Source organism: Melanostigma gelatinosum (genome assembly GCF_949748355.1).
Source record: "Melanostigma gelatinosum genome assembly, chromosome: 18".
NCBI classification, from domain to species: Eukaryota; Metazoa; Chordata; class Actinopteri; order Perciformes; family Zoarcidae; genus Melanostigma; species Melanostigma gelatinosum.
The window spans coordinates 13,835,670-13,860,613 of NC_136651.1; the positions used below are offsets into that span (position 1 = coordinate 13,835,670).

General features: G+C 43.7%; 3 protein-coding genes across 3 annotated transcripts; 2 read left to right on the forward strand and 1 right to left on the reverse strand.

The window, feature by feature from the left end:
• Window positions 1–2,741: 2,741 nt before the first annotated feature.
• Window positions 2,742–3,368, forward strand: LOC306792337 (heat shock protein 30-like; the record flags this gene model as incomplete). The annotated part of the gene is made up of 1 exon (XM_079289409.1): window positions 2,742–3,368. The coding sequence occupies one exon, from the start codon at window positions 2,742–2,744 to the stop codon at window positions 3,366–3,368; it is 627 nt and encodes a 208-aa protein (XP_079145535.1).
• A 2,520-nt stretch (window positions 3,369–5,888) lies between these two features.
• On the reverse strand, window positions 5,889–7,359 carry LOC306792117 (N-acetyllactosaminide beta-1,3-N-acetylglucosaminyltransferase 2; the record flags this gene model as incomplete). The annotated part of the gene is made up of 1 exon (XM_079289131.1): window positions 5,889–7,359. The coding sequence occupies one exon, from the start codon at window positions 7,357–7,359 to the stop codon at window positions 6,025–6,027; it is 1,335 nt and encodes a 444-aa protein (XP_079145257.1). The 3' UTR covers window positions 5,889–6,024.
• A 1,876-nt stretch (window positions 7,360–9,235) lies between these two features.
• On the forward strand, window positions 9,236–24,406 carry smad2 (SMAD family member 2). The gene is made up of 11 exons (XM_079289441.1): window positions 9,236–9,359; window positions 12,028–12,516; window positions 16,404–16,493; window positions 17,061–17,254; window positions 17,435–17,569; window positions 17,783–17,857; window positions 18,081–18,149; window positions 18,344–18,556; window positions 18,723–18,860; window positions 19,518–19,662; window positions 20,758–24,406. The coding sequence occupies exons 2-11, from the start codon at window positions 12,269–12,271 to the stop codon at window positions 20,879–20,881; spliced, it is 1,431 nt and encodes a 476-aa protein (XP_079145567.1). The 5' UTR covers window positions 9,236–9,359; window positions 12,028–12,268; the 3' UTR covers window positions 20,882–24,406.
• The last annotated feature ends 538 nt before the right edge of the window (window positions 24,407–24,944 follow it).

Here is a 24,944-nt window from a genome sequence, read left to right on the forward strand (position 1 = left end):
TTGTACTGAAGATTCAACCAGGAGATGCCGTTCCAAAACTCCGGAGGTGCACCAGTGCCAGTCGCCCAACACTGCAGGAAAGGAACAGGCTGTTTACCTCTGGAACTCTCCACTAGACGCCTGGAATAACTCCTCCTCTCCTGCAACTCAATAATGGAGATAAGGAAGGCAGTACAGGAGAGTTATCAGTTACGGGTCCTACACACACAGAACCACTGCAGCATTTCACTACCTCTCTCTCACTCGCCCTTCACTTTTTTTTCCCCCCTCCGTTGCAGTCCCGCCTCATCACCTCCCATCCCTCCTCTGGTGTTCTCTCATCTTTCTCCCCCCCCCCCTGCTGCATCCTCTCACCCCCACCCACCCCTCTCTACCTCTCTACCCCACATGTCTGTCTGTTCGAAAACTGGAGCAACGTCTTAATCGAGGCTCGGATACGTGACGGGAATTTCTAAGCCACCCCGGCTCTGCAGTACAGACACAAACACACACACACACACACACAAACACACACACTCTGCTTGGCAGCCAATTAACAGCCTGCGATCCAGCGCCAAAGGAATAACTGCATGCTGATGAGCTGGCGGCTCTACGTGTGTGTGTGTGTGTGTGTGTGTGTGTGTGTGTGTGTGTGTGTGTGTGTGTGTGTGTGTGTGTGTGTGTGTGTGTGTGTGTGTGTGTGTGTGTGTGTGTGTGTGTGTGTGTGTGTGTGTGTGTGTTTGTGATGAGCTGGTGGCCGTCAGAACCACTTACACAGATAGAAGGATATCTCTTTTATGTGTTCGGGGGAGAGAGAGGGGGATCATGGCGCATTAAAAACCATCTTCGTGAGGGACAAACTAAGACAGGAACAAGAAAGTACAAGTTTGTGCGTGTGTGTGTGTGTGTGTGTGTGTGGGTGTGCGCGTCTGCGTGTGTGTTTTGATGCTGTCCCGGCGTCTTTAATATATGTGTGTTTGTGCATACAAGCAGCATCAGGAGAACAATGCGGATGATTTACATGGCAGCCTTGCTTTCTCCTCCTAATCCTCCTCCTCCTCATCCTTCCTCTATTTCCGTTATCTTTCGTTCTCCTCTTCCTCAATTCTAGCCTGCCTTCACTTTGGGGAGTTCATCCAAAGGTGAGCGCCTGGAGAAAAAAAGTATCTCCCCCACCAACCTCAAAAAACTCATATTTTCTCTTTTTGTGTCAAAACTGACACCAGCCTTGACACGATATCCCCGAGCTGCAAAGCGCTGTGTTTGCCAGTACAGGTTTGATCCTCTTTTCTTTCTTTTTTTTTTGGAGGTAAAAAAATGTGTTGAAGAGAAGACTGTGGGTTGAAATCCTGCCTTCTGTGTTGTTGTTGCCCTACTTTATTGCGCAGTCTTCTGTATCAGTCTTCTCAGTACACCGGATAAATAAATTAAATCCTGGCAGATGAAAGGTGTGAAACTATTAGCAAGTGAAAAAAACCCCAATATTCAATCATATCACAATATCACATCTACGGCAGGTCACCGAAGAACTCATTTAGAACAACTCATCTGTGTTTTACTTACTTTTTTCATTTAAATATGTATTTAAAGACGAAACAGCTGATAACTTATTTTACTCATGTCCTATATAATAACATAAATATGTTCGTGTTTGGTCAACACTAAAACCAGCATATGTGGTAGAAATAATGAGGGGAAAGTACAAATGAACAGTTACAGTGTTAATTAGAAGCTGTGTATAATGGATGTATAGGGAAGCTTTTATTCATGTGTCAGTAAATGAATGTGATCTTTTGTTAAACTAGGCTGACAACTAGTGGTGGATAGCAGCTGGTTGTTTGGAGGATAGTTCTGCTGGTAAATGTGTATGTGAGGAAAGGCTGCTATCTAGTGGATGCATGTGCAAACGAAATGAGAGGATGTGAGGAAATGATGTGCAGAACATAACAAATAAGTTTGTACAGTCTCATGCTGAGACATGAAACAAACATTGTGTTTCATCCGAGACACTCAAAAGACCAAACATCCACTGTAGAGGCTGTCTCTCCTGGATCCTGGTATTCCCTCGGAAGTAGCTGCAGGGCAACGTAGGAGTCACCCTATTTCTATTTACATTCGTAGACGTATGATAGAAAAAAGAAAATAAAAGGTCTCTATTAAAAAGATGTTTCGCTGATATCTTTTTGTGTTCCCTGAATTCCTTGAATCCTTATTTCTTCAACTTAAACGCGACCTTTCATTATTTTTTATCTTTGACATTTTAAACGAATTTTGAAAGCGCGTATTTATTTTTGGAACATAACCTTATTGCAAAAAAGAAAAAACACAGAGACACGCACACACAAATTTAAAATGACATAACGGCGTGCTGATTTTTGAAGATTAGAGAACGGCATTATTGGAAATATTTATAATTCATAACACTTGATGACACTCTGGAACTAAATACTGTACATTTCAGATATCATATTTTTTTTACTTGATTCTGTATTGTGGGTAAAATCTTCATTTGTACTAATGGCCCCAGTTTATTTCAAACAGCAGCATTCCTGATCGATCTGGAACGATCCAGTGACGTCTGCAACTCAGAGAAGCAGCTCCCCCCAGTGGAGAGAAGTGGTAGTGACTGGAAAGTTCCTGAAGGCTCTGGACCTCCTCCAGTTAGAATATAAAAGCTGGGACCGTCCCACTGCAGAGACAGAAAGCAACACAGAAGAGAAGACATTTTAACAAGAGGACTCAAGACTAAAGACACACTGAAGATGCTGTGCTCTCATGGATTCCAGTCTGCCCTCAGTCCATTCATGGACGACTGGCCTGTACGCAGTCTGTGGTCACAGGTCAAACCTCTGCTCCACCAGCAGGATCTACTGCAGAGAAACCTACAGGAGCTCCGCAGCAGTCTGGAGCTGATGGACGAACTTCAACACCAGATCCTGGAGGAGACGGAGCCTTTCCAAACCAATGCGGCCCTGCAGCCGGTCTCCTGCCAGCTGGAGGGAGAGGGAGAGCACTTTGGCTTGACCCTGGACACTCGAAGATTTTCCCCAGAGGATCTGTCTGTCAGGCAGGTGGGCCGCAAGCTGAGAGTCAGCGGGAAGACAGAGAAGAAGCAGGAGGACGGGGAAGGCTCCTACTCTTACAGATGCCAGGAGTTCAGACAGGAGTTTGATCTGCCTGAAGGGCCGCACCCTGAGGCCCTCACCTGCTACCTGGATCCAGACGGGAAGCTCCGCATCCAGGCTGCCAAAGCTCCATGTGAGGAGGAGGCTGAGAGAGAGCTGACTATCAAGAGGAGCTTGGAGGAGAAGACACAGCAGAGTGTGTGTTCACAGACACAAGGCACACAGGACAAACCTGAGGACATGGACTCATTGGCATGCTGTTGAAGCAATGTATAAGAACTGTGTTCCATACAAGTGTTAACAGATTATTATCGATGTTTTTGCATGATAAATAAACAAAATCAAATTTTAATATGTTTTTGTCACGTTTTTAATGAAGTGTGTTACTTTTTTTCATATTATCACTTATATTTTGGTCGGGAAACAATTATTTCATCTGTAAATGAACAGCATACTTTTGATACAATTGCTGTTTAAGATAACTTTATAATGCCAACATGACATCTATTACCAGTATTAGCAGTAAGTGTTTAATTGTTCCACAGCTCTCCACTCTACAGAGCTGTTACTCCTGAGCAGTGAGTCACCAGGTGGATCGTGTTTGTTCATAATGTTCATGTCTCAGACCATCATCCAGTCTGTTCTCTGTTCTTCCATCACTGTGTGGTTTGGATCGGCCACCAAACAGGACAGAAACAGACTACAACGGATTGTTAGGTCTGCAGAGAGGATCATTGGTTCCAGCCTGCCCTCTGTCCCAGCTTTTATATTCTAACTGGAGGAGGTCCAGAGTCTTCAGGAACTTTCCTGTCACTACCACTTCTCTCCAGTGGGGGGAATAATTACTCAGGAGTGCGAAAGTCACTGGATCATTCTTGTGTTCTCAGGAACTTCATGTATTTGCAGTAGTTCAACACTAGATGTCACTAAAACTCATTAGTTTTAAGTGTATATTTACCTGCCGTGTTCATTTACTGTCTCGACTTCCACTTGTAGCTCAATTTGAAAGACACTAATTCAGGTTTTCTTTGTCTAGTTTGTCCTGGTACAGAGAACAACAGCTCATAGTGGTGACAGCACCAGTAGTTTTACCACCAGTAGGAAAACTGAGCAGCTTTGGAATATAGTTTGAAGTTGAATTGAATTGTAATTACATCAGTAGCTTACCTTGCCTCCATTTCCTCATTAGTGTTCAGCAGCTCAGTAGTCTTCCTCCTGTGGTCCTCAGATAGACTTCTCTTCCTCTTCAAGCACATTACTCTGAAACCACTGTCTGCCTATTCCAACCAAAATCAATGGTAGACACCACAGAAGAATATGCTGTAACACAATGAAGAGAATAGCAGACAGAATTGTTGCTGAGTGAGGACCCAGTCACACTCAGTCTCTTATCGCTCTTCTCTTTCTGTTGGTGTTTTTCTGCCACCGCTTGCATTCTCCCTGGAGGAGACTCTTCATCTGGGGTTTCATTTCCCACCTCCTCCTCTTCATCTTCCAGCAGGGTAAATGAAGATGGTTCTTGTACTTTACTTTATTTTGTTGCACCTTTAAAATATGCGTAATCTATTTACTTCCTGGTTTTCCTTTATTTCTGGTAAATATAAGGAATATATGAATGTTTGCTTTGTTCATGGTCACAAAACGTTTTGCATAATTTGCATCCAAATATCGTACCAGCCCCTGTGTATCCTGTAGAAATAGCCAAACAAATATGCAAAGCAGTTTACCTCTGCAGTGATCAAGGATGAAGTGGAGCACCAATCACTCAACATTCTGATATCCTTTTTTTAGTGCTACACTCACAACTTAGTAAACATTCAGATGATCACTGTGCTGGGTTTGCAATGATGTTGGTTTATTAGCTGCGAAACGTTTTGCATTTTGACTTCATGTCTGCCTTCTTAAAGACATATTATGGTAAGAGGTTTGCAAACAAAATATAATTTCATGATAACACCATAAACAACATAAATAAACAAGTCTATTCAATGACGGCATGCTTTCAGAGACAAACATTTATTCACCTTTGAATATCATACATTTTTTTGAATTGGAATCCTTGAGAGAAACAAATAGCATTGTTGTCATTTGTGTTCATCTTAAATGACAACTTCCATCCGATTCAAAGACAAAATCTTACCATTAACAGTCAATTGGCTAACATTACCAGTCAGGCGTATTTAACAGTTTCACGACTGAAAATCAAATAACAAGTAGAAACCCTGAGTGGAAAACAATGCACCCATTTTAAAATCAGCAACATGTTGTGCAGTAAATAAGTGGTTCCAGTGAAAAGTGTTTTTTTTTTATTATTATTAAGACAATTCTTCTACACATTGTATACTCGCTGGCCAAATGGTAACCCCTGTCAAAGTCAAGCATTGTGACAAATCATTACTGCAGTTACAAAATAATTACAAAGGATCAGTTGCATTTTAAATATGTGCCGAAGAGGATGTGAGACATTTTAAGATGTGATCTGAGATGGAACTGCTAACTTAAAGCAAAGATGAGGAAAACAAGAGAAAACACAAATGAATTCATGTCAACCAGTGAACACGTGACACAGTATCAAATATCATGAAACAACATGTACAGCATAATGCCTTATGGCATTATATGTTATTTATTGGGTAGTAAAATACAACTTTTAAGTTGAAAGGGTACAAATACACACCTGTATTGATTTATTTAAAAAAGTAGCATTATTGTGTAATGCCCTCACAATAAAAGTACACTTTGAGGTCGATCAGTCTCCTCCTCAGTGTGACGTAACTCTTCGGAGGAAACGTACACGTTCACATGGTTCTGCCTGCTTGACAGGAAGATGCAGTCACAGAGTGTGCCTTTTCTAAATGAGTGTGGTGGCATCAGTCAACCTGTACTCTGAGGAATCCTATATTTGGCAGGCAAATGAGCCTCAGCAGTGACCTTGCAGACTCTGGAGCTGCTTCCACAGGGTCAGCATCTCGTTGGGACTCCGCCTGTGCACGAGCAGAACGGATCTGTAAGCGCAGGGATTTCCCCTGTCCGTCTCTGGGAGATCGAATGTCAAAAAGCCCGGGTGATGGCTCGGGGAGAGCCCCAGTCTGTACATGCACATGCCCAGATACACGTCGTCGATTGGGAAAAGGCGCACCCTCTCGGACACGTCTTTCAATCGCAACGCAAGTGAGCCAGAATACACCACCCCTCCACCACCGGCGTACGGTGGGTACCCACCTTTGTAGAAACCTTCTGGTATGTAGTATTTAGCGGACGGCTCACGGTTGGGCATTGCGTTATAGATGACTTCCCCCACAAGCAGATCCAGGTTGGTTTTATTTGTAGAGGCTTTCCACAGGTTGTGCTCGTCCCACTGCTTGTGCAGGTAATCCAGAAGGGCACCTGTTCGAACGAAGACATCGTCGTCCCCTTTGAACACGAAGATGGCCGTGGGGCAGTGTTGCTGGAGCCAATGCCAGAACAGCAAGTCCTTCAGGGTCAAGTTGAAGAAGGTGTCTCTGAAATCCCACTGCAGGATATCCCCGTATTTCTGGTTCTCGAGCTCCAGGAGGTTTTTATGGTCCGGGTGAGGACCTGTGCTTGAGTCCTGCCTTCCGAGGAGGAACACTGTGCGCACCAATCCGCCCTTCTTGTTCGATTCCCCCTTCACCAGGCCACTGCGTCCCCACGTTTCCCGGATGGCCTGCCTGTTTTCGAAGTTCCCTACTTGGGATTTGATGGCCATGAGGAGCATGGGAGAATCCAAACTAAGGCTACTGCTGTTCCTACACATACCAGGTTGATTGATAAGGAGGGGGTACTCCCTGCAGTGCATTGCCAAAATAAACGCCCTCATTTGCAAGCTGTTAAAGTCCTGCACACGAGGGACTGAACACTCGCGTGACATGCAGACGGAGGAGCATTCCTCTTCGATTTCTGATAAAAGCTTCAGTTTCGTCTCCCCTGTGCTCCCAGTTCTGTTTCCTCGCAGTATTGGGTTGTGCTGACGGTCCCACGCATGCTGCAGCTGGTTCCACACTGCGCTGTCCTTCAGACGAAGGTTCCAGAAAGGGCCAACTGGGTGAGAGGCCAGCGCAGAGGACTTAGCAGAAACCCCAGAGGCAATGTAGTGGACGGTTATTTTCTGAGGCGTGTAGGAGATGGTGACGAATATGGACACCAGGACATAAATCAGAAGGTGGCTGGTCATCATGAAGGGAAGCAGGCACATGCAGAGCAGTCTCCCGTTGCATTTGCAGAATCTGCCCATTGCCTGTTAGCGTTTGAATCAGACACACACATGTCAAAATAACACATCAAGATGTATTTATTTTTAAATGCAATTATATCAGAGAACACGTTTAAAATGCACGATTCACTGACTAAACCATTGCAGTGGCATGGGTGTACCTGAGAGATGTTTACAGCTAACACTGCAGGTAACCCTCTGGAGTTTCTGCCTCCTTGGTGATGGTCCACTGAGGGATATTATCTGCTCTTGTCTACACACTCAGAGCATCATCCCGTGGCTACCTGCTGACAGGCACACAGCCCCTGAAGACACGGTGTGGAATATGTAATATGTGAATGTAGTGGATTAGCTCCCACTTTATTATTTTGGACTTGGTTTCAGTCGACTATTTTGTGCTTGTTAGGGCTTCACGTGCCCTATATCTATTTCCCCTCTTTTTTATTGATAACACTGAACATTTTCAAAATGATCTAATCCCCACTGCATGTTAAACATTGACTGTTAAAGAAAATAAGTCTGCAACACACTGTTTCTCTATAGCCTTTACTACATAAACGTGAATTTCAATATAAGGAGTCTACTGACCATCTCACCACTGTTTGCCAAACCCTTTTTGAAAAAAGACAATGAATAAAAGACAATACTCACAAGTGTGTGAACTGCTTTGGATAGTTACTCCGACTGAGGTAAAAGACACGGCGACTTGTGGTGTCCACTTTGTTGTTGTAGTGTTTTCATCCGGCTTGGTTATAGTCTTGTAGCATCTAGGTCTGTGGCGAATCATTTACGTCCGATGAAGGATAACGACAGACATCGTTTAAGTCCAACACAGGCGTCATCTCACCGCAGTAGCAGCAGCTGAGCAACAGGTCTCCAGGTAACTGCGCGCACCAATGCATGCGCATATTTGGCTCCTTATGTACGATGAGGAAATCAGGAAAATACTCTCAGGATTAACGCAGGCTGCTACCTGTAGCCTACTGACGAAGACCGATTTAAACTCGGGAAACAGCTGCATCACAGAGATATGATTTGACTTCATTTGCATGCAGGTGCTGCCTGAGCGTTTGTTGGCATATTTGCATGTTGTGGCCATATGACCTATGAAAGGATCCCCGATTAGCGCTCTGTCCATCACTGGCCAATGCTTCAACATTTCACTACAGGCTACAAACAAAAACAATAGGCTGCTTTCTAAACCTAACAACATACTCTTCCGGCACCAGTGTTCTATATGTGCGTGAAGTATTTAAGGGAAAAAACTAAAGAAGAAATCACATTTAATTTAAAACAGCTTGGGCAAATTTGAAAAGAAAAAGAAACATTCAACATTTAACAGGTAATAGGCTATATTATCTTTATACTACTCAGTTTAGTGACCATTGGCTATCCTGTTGCCTGCAAATATATACGGAATATAAGGACATTGCTAGTGTTGGTACATTCGTTTGTCATCATTAGGATGGTTTGCGTTATTATTTATGCTTTGTGATTTCACTGTCAAAATGTGATATAAGTGTGTGAGCATTGCGGTGCAGAGGTGCTAAACCACACGGCAGTTTTGAAAAAGACAGCATTGCAAAGATAAGCACATATCCGATTTGTTTCTTCTTTCAATTCGATTCAATTGACCATCTATGATGCAACTGTAAAGAGGACAATCAAGGTCTACCCGCTGATAAACATCCCCAGCATACCTTTGTACGTAAATACATTTGAAGGGCGGAACCCGCAGCCAATAGGACACACGTCTGGCAACAAGTTATCGGCTGAACTCCGGGAGTCGGCCAATAGGAAGGGAGAAGAGGCGGGGATTGTCGGCCTCGCGCTGCCGTTCATGTTGTAGCGTGTGAGGCGATACATGTTTGGTTGAGTTTTGAATGAGGGGGCCATCATCCCGGCGGCTCAGCGGTGGAAAATACAGTTTAAAGTCTCTCTGGATGCATTTAAAATGAACAAGCAGGCTTTTCCGACAGGTACCCGAATGACGGTTCACCGCCCTTTAATCTTCTCGTCGGGTAAGTGTGTTTTGAAACAATGTAGCGGATTTGAATTGTGAGCGACAAAAACACACAGCAGGTCTGTTTTATTTGTCTGACACAAAGTAGCAAGCTTGCTAGCGGATTTTTTCGTACTCTTTTTTTTTTTTTTGTGTGAGTGTGTGTGCGCGCGTGTATGTGTGTGCGTGGAGGCGCGGGGAGGAGGAAAGAGGGGGCTTTCAGTCATTTCGAGACAAAAGAAACCTGAATATTTTCACAGTACGTGTAGCTCACAACAAATGACACCCTGGAGGGAAAACCAACTCGCTTCTTTTTTTTTCTTCTAGCTTGTCAAAGTCCACATGTGCTGGCAGTTTCTGGTGAATCGCCGTTAGTAGCGTTAGCTTTATTCTTCTAACCGTGTGTGTGTGTGTGTGTGTGTGTGTGTGTGTATGGGTTCGGAGAAGAAGTAGTTAACCCAAACAGACACACACAAAAATAAATGACGAGCCGATGCAGACAAAATAACGTTGCTTATTTTGCCCACAAGGCCCCTGATAAGCCGTGGTCAGCATCTCGAGTTGACGTATACATTGTGGCCTCAACAGCACGTTTTGTTCTTTAAAAAAAAAAAAATAATAATAATCTTAACGTTGAGACTTTCTGCTCAGTGTGAACAAGGTTTTGTCCCGGGGACACCCCACCAGCGAAGGTTTAGTCTTTCCCCCCCCTTGTGTAGGCGATCAACATTTAGCAACGTTGAATATAACCTCACGTGATCCATTATTTTGTTAAATAGTCTCTTTTTTTTTTTCAATGACTCCAAATCAAGGTGACAAACCTCTAGAGCGCTGTGTTTTTCCAGACTGCTTTAATTCTGCCATCAAAGCCTTTTTATTCCTCGATGCTCTGGCCCTAATGGAGAGCATGCCTCACTGTTTAGACAACTGCAGGTACTGAGATTGCAGTTAATTATTTTCAGGAGTGCTCCGACTCTTTCTTAAAAGGCATTCATATACTCTTGCACTAATGGCGAGCAGTCCAAGGGTTAAGCCTGTGAAACTTATTCTTAGAAGGAGCTTGGACTTTCAGAGGAACATGCTAAGGGCAGTTATCCCTTCCTGAGGAATCTGCACCATGCATCTGTTTTTATTGTAGTCCAATTGATTAATAATCGGTTGCACTGATCTACCGACAACAACGGTGTTTGTGTTTTGAGTGAGGGAGGTCCGTGGGAAAATAAACCCAAAAGAGACAGATTTTGAAATTTGATTTAACAATTAAATTAGGGTGTTCTCTGTAGGTCCTCAAACTGGATCTTGACAATTAAACAATTGGCTGTGATATCGGATGAGGTTACACTTGCAAATCAGAGCTCACATCAACGACGTCACGTGAGTGATGATTAAATTCCACGTTTCACGAGCTGTTTTGCCCTGTTACCGGTCCCATATATGAATTTCAAGCCGGTGAACTGCCGGTGAACTGCTGCGGACCAGTGTTTAACACAGTGTGTGTGACACGGCTCACCTTTAGCAGTAGAGGGTGGACAGTGGTTGGTTTCAATATAATAATATGTTTACTATAGGATCAGCAAAGGATTAGTTCAGCTATTGAAGTAGAATTGTCACCTCATACTTGTATTTACTCTCTTTTCTGTAAAAAAAGAAAAGATGCTTGTACATAATTGTCTTCAAAATGTTTTTTAATGGTTGACAGAATAACAAACAAGAAACCTCATCATGTGACACACTATCTTCCATTCCTTCTTCATTTGGAACAAAACCGATAATTACGTTTTTTGGGGTGCTTTGTGCAGAGCGTCGGCTGTATTAAAAACATATGTGAAGCTATGTAACTGGAGCTGTGACTCAGCAGTCGGGGGTGTGTGTGTGTATATATATATATATATATATATATATATATATATATATATATATATATATATATATATATATATATATATATATATATATATATATATATATATATATATATATATATATAGTCTGCTTGATCATGTGTGTGCGTCACCCTGTCGCCATTTGTAAAAACGAGTTGTTGAAAGTCTCATGTTTTCTGTAATGTAACTTTATCGATTCAACACTGGTCTATAAATGTCACTTTTAAACAGATTACACTGCCAAAATGATCATTGAGATCATCCAAGTCATACTAAATATGGAGTAATATTAAACTGTATGTATCTTATTTTTTTATATATGTTCAAATACTGTTGGGATACGCACTATGTAAGCATTTATTTCCCAGTCAATAAATGCACCCATAAAAATAGATCTTGCGTTTAAAGATATGTGAATGAGGTTAAATGGTTTTGCAAGGTGACAGATCTATTTGTGTAAACAGAAGAGCTTTACCTTTTTGTTGTTCTAATGGCCACGCACCAAACAGTATTGCACAAGTGCACAGCAAAGTGTGCGCCAGCAGCAGCATAGAGTATTGACCGGGGGGGGGGTGTTGACTAACATGGACAAGAAAGCTGCTTCAAAACTGTGTGTAGTGCAAGGACTGCCGGTGTGGCTGATACATGCAGCACTGTGTGGTGGGAGCGTTGGCAGCCGGGGGCTAATGGCTGTAGGCAAAACAAAAACAACATGTTCATGAGTCTCATGTGTGGCCATAATTGACGTTGTCGTTTGGAGAATAAGTTATGTAATGAGTTGATTTGTCCATCTGTTTCTGATAGGGTTCTTTGGAGGCTCTCCTCTGGCTCCTGACGTTTGATGCTTTTCCCCAGACTCCTCAAGACCAATGTCTTAGTTCTGCCTAGATATAAATACATGTATTGTTAAAAACAAACAATCTCCAGAAGGAATTCAGACTACAACCCATCACCCCATCTCACCCTACTTCCCCTCTCCCTAGTTGTCTTTACATCACAAAGAGGGACATCAAAACACACTTAAAACATACATACACAAGCCACCATGTCGTCCATCCTTCCCTTCACTCCCCCGGTGGTGAAGCGCCTGCTGGGATGGAAGAAGACTTCGACGGGGAGCGGAGGAGCCGGAGGAGGCATTGGGGAGCAGAACGGGGGAGGACAGGAGGACAAGTGGTGCGAAAAGGCCGTGAAGAGCCTGGTGAAGAAGCTGAAGAAGACGGGGCAGCTGGACGAGCTGGAGAAAGCCATCAGCACGCAGAACAGCAACACAAAGTGTGTCACCATACCCAGGTGAGGCGAGGACACACACTCGCGCCCTGTCTTTCTGTCTCTGTCTTGTCACATACCGTGCACAACATGGTCATTGTCACGGAGAATAGTAACCGTGTGTTTCAAGATATTGAGGTAAGACACACACTGTCATGCCCACATGGTCATGGTACACACACAAACAAAATATGTGAGAAGGACAGATGTAATTTCATGTAATCAATTGATTATCAAAACAAAATCATTTCTGCTCTTAAGTCGTGCTCAGGTTCACACAAAGGCACATCCGCGCTCCCCGTGCGCCGGTGTACCGCAATGCCAGCGATACAGATCGGCACAGCGAAGTGTGTCAACACACATGAAAGTAAGAGGGAGGGTGACGGGCAACCACAGGCTTGCAGAAAGAAAAGTTTCTGTTGTGCAACAACATGTCCACTTCCTCTGTCAGCTGTGCCATAGGTTAGGAAGGCAGCAGAAGTGAAACCTGATTGGAGGAAACAGATGTCCGACATATGACGGCAACCAAACTAAGTGAACATGCATACAACGTATACGTGCATTCACGTGAAATAGTTTCAAGTGTAAAACATTTCTTTTTTTTGGGGGGGTCAGAAATGTTCTTTGGCGCAAGACGCATGAAGGAAAATTCTGAATCCAGCTTGTGGCCGATGCTGACGTGTCTAACTGATGGCACACATTTGAGTAACGTGGTTAGATCGGCTCCTCTCTGCTTTGAAGAAAAGCTATCTGCGCACGTCTACTTGGAAGTAAAAGAAGCTGGAAAGCTTGCATTAATCAGGTCGACTTACTGTCCCTCCCCCATGCCTGACAGGTCATGCGTCCGTCAGTATAGATTTCTATCGTGTCGCATGTCAACGTACGCGAGCCAAGTCACCAGACCAGGCGAAAACCTTATCGCGGCAAAGTCAAGGGGAGCCCCACGAGAAGTGTGTGTGTGATGAACGTCGATCAATCCACCGAGGATCAGCGGAGACGGGCGATAACTAGCTCTGCTCCTTGAAGATTTCATGAGCTTCTCTTCTCAAATTTTCTTTCTAATCCACTTTTTTTTTTTCCTTCCCTCTGTCTTAGTTTTCTTTTGATTATCAATATAATTTGTCTCCGCAGAGAAATTGTCTTGTGCCCCATGTCAGTCCCAGATCAGCTCACCTGGACCTGATGGGGTTGAGAGTCCTGTGTGTGTTTTTCCTTTTTTTCGTGAAAGCGGTCATCCTCCTCCACTGATATCGGAGCGGGATGTTCCTGGTGGGTGTGTAGTTTCTCAGCAATGCACTCTGCACGGATCGCTGGCTGAGGTTCGGGGAGAGCTGATCACATGGCAGTCCTAATGCACGCCGAGTAGATTTACACACTCGTGTCTCAATGTCAAAAGTTCTAGAAAGTCTTAAGTAAAGCGTGACGCAGGGCAGTGCTGGAATAACATGGCGGCTAAAATGAAAATACATACAGCAATCGATCCAAGAGGACACTGCAGCATATATAACGGAACATGTGGCTACGCTAAGTGCTGAGCTATATCGGATACTGGTCTCGATTGTAGACGTATGGAGGTAAAAAAAAAAAAAAAAGTGCCGAGGTAGGACCACGTGAGGCTAAAGTGTTCCTTCCCTCTGAGGAATGTGGGCTTGATAGGAGCTTCTGGAGTGGTGCTGATAAGGTGATGCTGGTTCCTGTTTGGCATGTACATGAATACTTGTTGGAGTCTTCAACCTCAGAAGAACACATTTTATTTAATTAACTTTCATTTCATCGGATGATTACAGGGTTTGGACCATACAACTTCTGTTCTTCTAACTCTTATAAGTCGCATCACGTGCTTGTTTCGCGTTAGCTTTTGATGTCTGGTGAATAAGGCAATTATTGGTACACAAATACAGTTAAAGGCATGATGAAGTACTTTCACGCGCAGGGCTTTGTAGGTCTCCGTTTGAGTGGTTGCAGGAATAAAAGGCGACGGAGGAAGTCTGGAGATAGCGGGCATGGGTAGCTCCTTGACTTAAATGCGGATGACCCGAGAAAGAGATAAAGGTTTCATGGTTGTTGTTTTTTTTAAACAGCACACAGGCTCTGGGGAAATTATCCTCGAGGTGTTTTGCAAACAATCCAGTTTTAACTGATAACCGGACTCCTTTTTAACTTACACGTCTTAGCTTTTTAAGCTTTGGTCCACGGTGACTTGTGGGCGAGCAGGATGAGGATCTTTTGCTCAGGAACGGGGCTTTTTGACAGACAATGTTGGGATTGTGCTCGTGACCTTTTTAGGTGAGAAAGGAAGGAGGCAAGACTTTTATCTGTGTCTGGAGAGAGTCTCCACGGGGCTTATTGCTGCAGACCTCTTTGAGTGGGCTGATAAGTGTCGATAAAGAAGGTCTTCCTCAGACAGGCCTGGCAATTACCTCGCTCCGATCGGAGAGCCGGATCTCCTCTACACTCTCCTTCGTATCAACACGTTGGTGAAACTCGTAATAGCTTCAGAGCACAAGTTAGCATCAGTCTGGATGTGTGCTTTCTTCAGTCGCACACACACTTTGTGTTCGTATACACACACACACACACACGTCTGTGTTGCGTCTGGTTTTTCTGTTGTCTCGACACATCTTGTACGATCTATTAAACCTCTTTATTTCCTCATTCACATGTTGTTGTTGTTGTGTTCACATGTTGTCTTAATAATAATCAGTAGAAATGTGATTATATTGTGCAATGCGGGAAATTACTTTAACTTAAAGATGTAAGTAAAATGATCCGACATGTACGTTCACATGCCGTACTTTTCGGACTATAAGCCGCTACTTTTTACCCCACGCTCTGAGGCCTCGGTTTATAGTCCGGTGCGCTTTATATACGGATTTTTCCGTAGCTTTTCTCCGCCACAACAACCGCAACTTCCGGTTCTGGTCTAACGCAACATTTACCAGCTCCCGACACAGAACAGTTGCTACCAGCAACCCCTCTGCTACCAGCTGTTACTGACAGGGTCGCTACAATATGGATGAAGTACCTTTGACCTACCTCTCACTAGGACTGTTAACAAAAAAGGTTGAACGGCAAGATGCTTTTAACAGTACATGTCCGACTCGCTCGCTTCTAAGCTAATTTTAACATTACGGCCAATGGGGAAATGCTAACCGCGATTAGCATTAGCGAATATATAATATATCTTTGTACATCTTTTCATGCAGACATACTTGCATTACAGACTAAGGTCTCTCACGGCTACCACACGAAAAGCAATGAGGCAATAACTGTTGTTGCTCATAGCTCTGAATAGCTGTTGTGCTAGCAGCAACTGGCCAAGCCAGTTAGCCGTAAATGCTATTCAGAGCTATGAGCAGAGAAGATCAGCTTTTTCTCAAGTCTGCCAGTGGATCCTAACAGCCCGGAACAGTGTGAAAGAATCCATCATCACCAATGGGTTCTGAAAGGCTGGGATACTATGAGATTAAGCTGCTGCCTATATACCGGTGCGCTCTATAGTCCGGAAAGTGCGGTAATGTGAGCGGGAAAAGAGGAATCGGGAGATGAAGATAAAAATGACTTTCCTCTTCAGCGTTTTAACGTGCAGTCACAATTCAATCCCGTCTACCCATCACCTGATTGCACCACATCACTGTCTCGCCAATAGTCCCATAATCACCTGTCATCCAGTTAGTGTCTCTTTTTGAAAAAAAACCCACAAGGGTGGATCTTTTTTGTGTCCTTGCTTCGTGCCAATAAGAGACCGACTGTACATGATTTCATCCTACTGATTTGGAATGAAACGCCTCATGTTTACCATCTGTTTTCTTTTATTTTATCCTTTTTGCACTTGTGTGTGTGTGTGTGTGTGTGTGTGTGTGTGTTCATGTGTATGCATATCCTTTGTGTGTGTGTATGTGTGTCTGCAGCAATTGCTCAGATCTATGGGGTCTAGGCTCAGGCCACACGATAGAGCAGTGGGACTCCACAGGCATGTACGGATACCATGACCACAGCAGGTGAATATACTCACACACACACACACAATGAGTCAACAATCGCCTTACATCCTGTCATTCATTCATTCACTGTTCATCTGTAATCTGCACTGTCACTACACACTGGTGTGTGTGTGTGTGTGTGTGGGGGGGGGGTGGCCTTTTCTGTTTATTGAGATCACCCAAAGACTTTGAGACTATCTGTCACGCGATTGCCGCTCATGATGCAACCTTATCATAACCTTCCCTTAAAATGCCATTTGTGTGACAATGCTTTTATTCATACATGCAGGCAGTAAGGCAATAATTGAGCTTTTTATTTGAGTTGCAACAGACAAAATCTCCTCCATTAAGTCAATTATAGGCTCAATTTACAAATCTTGCTTTTGCAAGGTACTAGTTTCAAAATTCAATGTTCAATGGCTCTTTCCAACTGTGCTGATTATTCAGTGTAGCTATAAGAACACAAGAAGCCTCCTGATCTCCACTGGTTTTGAGGGTTAGTGGGCTTTCTTCTCCTCGTCTCCTGCAAAGACTTGGTCTCGTGACTTGAGCTTTTAGCCGTCCTCTCTCCCGAAACCTTCTCAGGTCCCTGGACGGGCGTCTTCAGGTGTCCCATCGCAAGGGCCTGCCCCACGTCATCTACTGCCGCCTGTGGAGATGGCCCGACCTCCACAGCCACCATGAGCTGAGGGCCATCGACTCCTGCCAGTTCGCCTTCAACCTCAAAAAGGATGAAGTGTGTGTCAATCCGTACCATTACCAGAGAGTGGAGACGCCTGGTAATGATCCTCCAGACTTCTGTGTGTTTCTCTGACATAATGGGAACGTGTTTGTTTGTTTGCCTGTGTTTTGGTGTTGAAGCGAATGTTGTCCAGTTTAATTGTATTATATTCTAACAATTTTGATCTGTATAGCGATTCACCTTTGCCTCCGTCAGTGACGCTTCCTTCTCTCGCCAGTGCTGCCTCCGGTGTTGGTGCCGCGCCACACGGAGATTCTCACCGAGCTTCCTCCTCTCGACGACTTTACGAACTCCATCCCCGAAAACACCAACTTCCCCGTCGGCATAGACCCTCCTAACAACTATACACCAGGTCTGTGTGCAGAGCAGGAAGCAAACGCCTTCATTGTTTTATTCACTTCTTACCTTAGCTGCTCTGATAGGTTTGTATTCAATAGAAATCTTGTTTCTGATGTACACGTCATCAACCTTTATGTTGACTTAGAAGATCTTGCAGAGATCTCAGTCTTTCTGATTGTGTGCATCAGTTTAAAATGTGTTCTTATTGCTTCTTTGTGTGGTGCAGAGACTCCTCCTCCTGGCTACATCAGTGAAGATGGAGAAAACAGCGACCAACAGATGAATCAAAGTATGGAATCAGGTAGACTAGTTGAGTTTTGTGCTGGTGTCCAAGCTGCTGTATATTTCAATGGTTTGGGGTAAAAAAGAAAAATCACACTAATGGGGTCACGAGGTCAGTTTCGACAGCCGTGTTGCAGCCGTGAACATGAACACTACAAACGGTATACGTACAAAAGGTACAAAAGGTTGAACATGTAGTTATGTAATGTGTAAATATGTAACTTTCTTTCTTTTTCTTCCAGTCTCGCCTGCAGAAATGTCACCCGGCGCGTTGTCACCTGACCCCTTGTCACCTGTCAATCACGCTCTGGGTAAGACTGCTCTTTATCAGTTCTTCTTCAATGTTAGCAGGTTGATGAAGCTCATGAAAGAGAAGTCATGTGTTTTGTTTGATTTATTGTGGAGCCGATGTACATTATCATTTGTCACATTGAAACTTGGGAAATAGAAAAACAAAAGCAGTCGTTAACGTGTAAAATGTTCCCCCCTTGATTTCCTTTTCCAGACCTTCAGCCGGTTACCTACAGCGAACCAGCTTTCTGGTGCTCGATAGCCTACTATGAGCTGAACCAGCGGGTGGGAGAGACGTTCCACGCCTCACAGCCGTCTCTAACGGTCGATGGCTTCACCGACCCCTCCAACTCTGAACGCTTCTGTCTCGGGCTTCTCAGCAATGTCAACAGGAATGCAACTGTTGAAATGACGAGGAGACACATAGGTAAACACGCGCATCTTTACAGAGACGGATACTTTTTGGAGGAAATACAGTAGTTAAGAGATTTAGAAATTATGTTAATTCTAGATATGCTGCAGAATAAACCTGCTGTTTTTTCTTCTTCATGATTTATGTCTTCTTCGCATTCTTCCTGGCTCACACTCTGCAGGTCGCGGTGTACGGTTGTATTACATCGGAGGAGAGGTGTTTGCCGAGTGCCTCAGCGACAGCGCCATTTTTGTCCAGAGTCCCAACTGCAACCAGCGATACGGCTGGCACCCTGCCACAGTCTGCAAGATACCGCCAGGTCCATGTGCATTTCTAGTGTTTCTTCCTTTTCCTCTTTGAGCCAGGTGGATGCTACACAACCGGCAAAAAAAAGCCTCCATTAGATATATTTGCAGCGTCAAATAGTTTAAAGTTGTATCTGTTAACTTGCGGAGGAACACGTATCGCTGTCTACTGCGGCTGCGCTTCATAGTGGCAGTTGTCTGGATTGGGGAACGTGACTTTTCTTCCACCTGATGTATCGATAGAAGCGTGAGGAGGAGCACTGATGCCCTCCACAATGTGACAGTTTTTCCTCCGACTCTCACCCACTCGCACTGACTCATCGTTGCCCGTGCAACTTTGAACATTTCGTTGCTGGCCAAATGAGCAGTGTGAACGGTATCATTAGCGAGGCTCACAATTGTACCGACGGGATCTTGAGGACATTCAGGGGCGGGACTGGTGGAGAATAATCACCAACATGCAGCACACCCACAGCTCACAGCGCACCTGCTCGCTGCTTGTTAAGTAAAATCCCAGAGTTTAGAAAAACGCGCATTGTCTGATTGGTAGCAAACGTCTAACGCATTCATGAAATTCAAACATATTCGGCTTCATCAGGGATATAACAAGAAGTATTTCCGCTGTTGTCCCCAGTGTTTTCTCACCCCTCCTATGTTTCTATTTTTTTCAGGCTGTAATCTGAAGATTTTTAACAACCAGGAGTTTGCTGCACTGCTGGCCCAGTCAGTCAATCAGGGATTTGAGGCCGTATACCAACTGACCAGGATGTGCACCATCAGAATGAGCTTCGTCAAGGGCTGGGGAGCAGAGTACAGGTGTGTTCCGCTCTTAAGCACACTGCGCACTCTTTCTCTCTCACTGTCGTCCTCTGTGATGGAGGGTTGAAGGGGTCTAGTCGGACCACAGTCACAGTGACAATTATTTGTGTGTCCTCATGAAAGAGGCCATGCTGGAAGCTTGTGTACACAAAGACTACTTTTAGGCTCAGCAGTGGCTGCTGTTGGTTGTTGTTATACTTGCTGTTATAATTGCTGGTTTGACTGAAGCTTAACTTCTGGGTGCTGTGGCTCTTAGGTCTACCCATGTCTTTGTAAGGGTGTAACGTTGCTGTTATTTTAAGTTAAGTGATGCGTAGGCTGGGGGTCCTTAGCTTAGTGGACTGAAATTAATTAAAACTACAAATCTTGCACCAGCATCTTTCAGGACATAAAGCAGAAGTACTGATTGTGTGTCAGTTATTGCTAATCAGTTTTGAAGGACTCAACATTCGAATCCAGCCTAACCCAGGTCTGTCTTTCCATAAGAAGAGAGGGCGCGACAATGTTCATTATGTAAACAGGCGTTTGAGGTTGTGCAGGCTATCATCTGCACTGCATGTGAATAATCGTCTCTGTTATATTCCGCCTTCTTGTTGTGAAACCACAGAGATTACTGAGCATTTGTGTGTCTCTGTGGCCCTCCAACCATCCACCCAGCAAACATCTGAGCCGCCACCCTTCCAGGAGCCAGACAGCAGTGTTTTTTGGGGGGTGGTTTGCCCCCCCCCCCCCCCCCCCCCCCCCCCGGCCAGGGTTAAGCCGGCGTGTAGCCTGTCTGGTTAGCAGTCATGTCTCCGCTGTGTGTAGAGCTCAGGCCAAAGCCTGGCAGGACCACAGTGCAGTCGGCTGTGTTTGATCATCTGCTGAGACCTGGGCAGTGCAAGGTCCCATTCACTTTTTATTATTTGTTGTAAATCGCTTTGGGAAAGGTGCTCTACCACTACTCACACATTTAACAATACTGCTGCTACTACTGTTTGTATTTATTCATTCACATCAGACTGTTAATGCTCCTTTAGCTTTGCCGTAACACTTTGAATCGGCAAGATGTTTTTTAACCTTTTATGCTTCATTTTTTTTGTATCCCTGCAGACGTCAGACGGTAACCAGCACTCCCTGTTGGATTGAGCTGCACCTCAACGGCCCCCTCCAGTGGCTGGATAAGGTGCTGACCCAGATGGGTTCACCGTCGGTGCGCTGCTCCAGCATGTCCTAAACGGGTTTCTGCTGCCACCGCAAAGCCGATCTGACATTTCACAACATCTGACCGGTATGTCCTGAGGGGAGACCACCGTGCGGTCTTGATCTGACGCGCCAACAACATTATCATAAAGAGGGGAGAGAAAGAAAAAAAGGATTACACAATGGACCTGGAGGATGACATCGTCCGATGGACAATAGTGGAACGTGGACATCGATGTCACAGTGGGCCCGATCACCTCTTGGCTCTGTTGGATTAAAGAAATGATGACATTCCAGCAATCGCGGACCAAATAACCGAAACCACCCTGCAATATCAAACTGACGAGAGTGACGTCATCACGGACCAGATTCATGTTTTTTTTGGTATTTGACCGAGGCAAAGCAGGGCGGAGCTCAGTGACGTGACACCGGCTGTTTTTCGGGGATTGAGCGCGTGACCTTCTAGCCACCGCGCAGTCTCTCCAACCACTAGCCCCCCCTACCCCCCCCCCCCCCTCTAACTGCTTCACTACCTATCTCCCACAGCACAACTTTGATTCAGCGTCAAGCTCTCTGTCGACCAACAGCAGAACTGCCGCTCCAGGCTCATGTTTTTGACCAAAGTGAGCTCCACGCCGGGACATTTTTTTTTTTTTTCTTGGTTTTGGTCGACCACAACTTCCATTCCATTTCTACCTGAGATTCCCACTTTCCCCTTTGCATTTCTCCTCATCGGTCCTGTGACGGCGTGAACGGCAGACCTGACTACGCTGGACCAACGGTCTTCAGCTCTGGAAGGGGGGGGGGGGCACCGGGGGGGAGAGCATGTTGTCTATAATTAATACCACATACCCCGTCTTCATACACCGTAACACAAGACAGACCAAGTCATTTCCTCTGCATGCGCATTAAGTCGGTTGGTACCGTTGGAGCGTGAGTGTGCAGCGGTGTTGATGTTTTGAGTGAGGAAACGGCTGCTAGCCATAATAAGTCATTCTCATAGCAAGAGTGTAGGACACGTCCCTCCTCTGGAACTTCGTACAATCATTGAACTTGTTTTCCGACTGTAATAAAGGCGCACAAAGTTAGCCACGGTTAACTGGTTTTTGAGGCCCAAAAATTTGCTCTGAATCTTGCCCCCCCCCCCCCCCCCCCCCCCCAGTTGCAGTTCAACGAATCTCAATGTCGCCCCCTGCTGTCTAAAAGAAGAAGATATAAACTCCCATCACTTGAGGTTTCACTGGTGTAGACGTGGCGCAAGTCTCTCTTGATTATATGCTTGGAATGATGCACGGTTTCCCCCCATTATTGGCATTTTATTGATAGGAAAACGAGTCCTGCAGGGACTTAAAATGGCTTCTGCGCTGTACTTGCACTGCCCCCAAATTATGCACACTTATTGCTCGGAGAAAGTTGCCTTTGATGTAAAGATACAGCGAGATATGCTTCAAAATGTACAGAGAGGAATGTTGGAAAAAGCCCAATTGAAATCGAGACAACTACAAAAAGATATCTTCCGTATTTTTTAAAGAATGTTCACTATAAAGAGTTTTTCCTTCCGTATATTGTCTGAATTGGCTTATTAAAGAGCATTCATTTGATTTTTAATAAAATGTCTTGGCCCGATCTAAAAAGCCAGCTGGTACCTACGCCGGTATTTAAGCGTCCAAATCGTTAGTATTTAAGCTTTAAGTATTTGACAAGCTAGTATTTTCTTTACACATTGTTTAAGCTACATTTTTGTATTTTCATGTATTTTTTATATATGGATATATTTAAGATCTTCCAACCTTTCTTCCCTTTTATTACAAGTCCAATATTTTTTTTAGAATATGCCCCTCCGTTCGAAACGACCACAGCTTGATGATGATTTATGAAGTATGTACATTAAGATTGAACACTTTCCCACTGTCCAGAATGTTGAGACTGAGAGACCAAGTGATCATAAATAGCATGCTCCATAACATACTAAAACAGTAAAAGTGGCCGGTGAACTTGAGCTATTATAGCTGGTGAAACGGGTGTTTTTTATGGGTGTGACCCAAATGATGATGGTGCTGTCCCAAAGACTGAATGCATGTAGTTACAGTGTGTCCTTTACACTGCACAGCCACTGCGTCATAAACCGAAGCGCTGATGGAAACATCCAGGTTTCCAACGTAAAATTGAATTGGCTCGATAGATTGTTCGATAACAAATCAAGATACCCGTTAAAAAACATACGAATTAAATTATAACTCTGACGTTTTCGAGGTATTAGGATTTAATCCAGCAGCTGGGCTGCAGTCATATTTTCCGTTATCAAAGCAGAGTTCCGTCTCACTTTAGCGACACGGGACGTCCCAACATGCAGTGTAAACTCTGCATATGTTTCATTTTCATGACTCCTGATGTACAGCAGTACACGTTTAATTACAGCGAGCGTGTTTATGTGCACACATGATATTAGACAGTGGTCTTGACTTGGTGCTCAGTAATGCATGTAAACACATTGACATTTTCTCCAAAATGAAGCTTTGCCGAAAGTTTAGTTCGTCATCCGTTGGCTGAGATGAGGAGTCCAGAAACCCTGGTGTTTATTCAAACGTATGGTCCGCATCCTGCAGAGACGTAACGCTTCAAGATCTGTGTTTGATACACACTTGATGGATGACCACAGAAAATCATGAAGTACACTGCTTTTTAGGAAAACCCTTCTTCACTCATCGAGCATCTGTCAAATGTGTGTCACCTGTAAGCAGACTTGAGACCAGCCCAAGCAGTGTTTGTCTCTCTGTATGTGTATCTATCCGTCTGTCCTGTCTTTTTGCTGGTCTGTCTTTTTTCGTTTATTAGGGAAACGGTTGACTCTGCCAAGGTCGGTGCACATGCAATGAAAATACAGTGTTACCTTTTAAGGTTGTTGTATCACCGCTGACCCACATATTTGTTCTATGCAGTGGCATCAAATAGTTTGGACGATGTATTCAAACCTGTTTTCTGATGGTTGATACGCTGTTTTATGCATATTGCCAGGGTCCAACAAAAGCCTTTGTGTCAACTTGTTTTTTTTGTTCCTTTAAACGAGTGCCACCAAAATTGCACATTGGACAATTCTGTTTGGAGATGGACGATGAGACCAAATTAGGTTTTGCGGGTCCACATTTACAGATTCCATATATTTTCTTTTTTTTCTTATTGTGATGACAATTGTGTATCCCCAAACAAGCCTCTTTCTGATGAATTCTTAAGAAGGTTGCTTGTTGGAGAAAAGTGAAGTTTCTACATGTCACTGGTGATGTTATTGTATAGATGTACTTTTTATTTTACCGTACATGCTGTTCCTTTTTTCTTGCTATCAATGGAGCGTATTCCATTAGACAACGCGCTGTTAGGATTTCGGTCTTCTTCAAACATTGAGGACGATCTTCATATAGGCTTTTCAACTAGTCTACATATACACACAACTTCTTACAGTGTACACTAATAAAGCTGTTTTAATTCAACTGAAAGTTGTGTCTTGTGGTGCGAGTCTGAAGTGGTGGGATTAATAACTCCAAGCAGAGCTCATGGGCTAATTAGGCACAGTTTGAATATAATAATAATAAATCTGCATGAATAAACTTCAATAAGAAATAATTTACTATATAGTATTAAATATGTTATGTTAGATCCTAATACAACTGTTATTAATGAAACAACCAAAGTATTCTTGTTTCAAGAGTTCACTGTTTTGTTAGATTTTTTTAAATTCACATAAAAATTGAGTAAAACGGGGGGTAACTTCTGTTATTTTGCATTCATGTATGTAAAATTTACCATATATAATCAATATGTTTACAATAAATTCAGTATTATATTTATCCTCTTTAAAATGTATGACATTTTTGTACTCAACTTTGATGTCATGAAAGGTTTAACACAATATATAATCTTTGATTTGAGTCCTGAAAGTAACTGAATCTATACAATGGTAAAATATATGGGTTCAAGATTCTGATTCATTATTGCAAAAAATATATTTGTTTTAAATCTCTAAGGATTGGGAGGAATATAGATTTGTTTGATATCTATTGTGTACAATTTTGCACACAATATATGGGCTATGATAATGGCCA

Coding starts and splice junctions, on each gene's coding strand:
- smad2 (XM_079289441.1), top strand. CDS start 12,269: ATGTCGTCCATCCTTCCCTTCACTCCCCCGGTGGTGAAGCGCCTGCTG. Junction 18,557..18,722: donor AATGACGAGGAGACACATAG/GTAAACACGCGC, acceptor CACACTCTGCAG/GTCGCGGTGTACGGTTGTAT. Junction 18,861..19,517: donor AGTCTGCAAGATACCGCCAG/GTCCATGTGCAT, acceptor TATTTTTTTCAG/GCTGTAATCTGAAGATTTTT.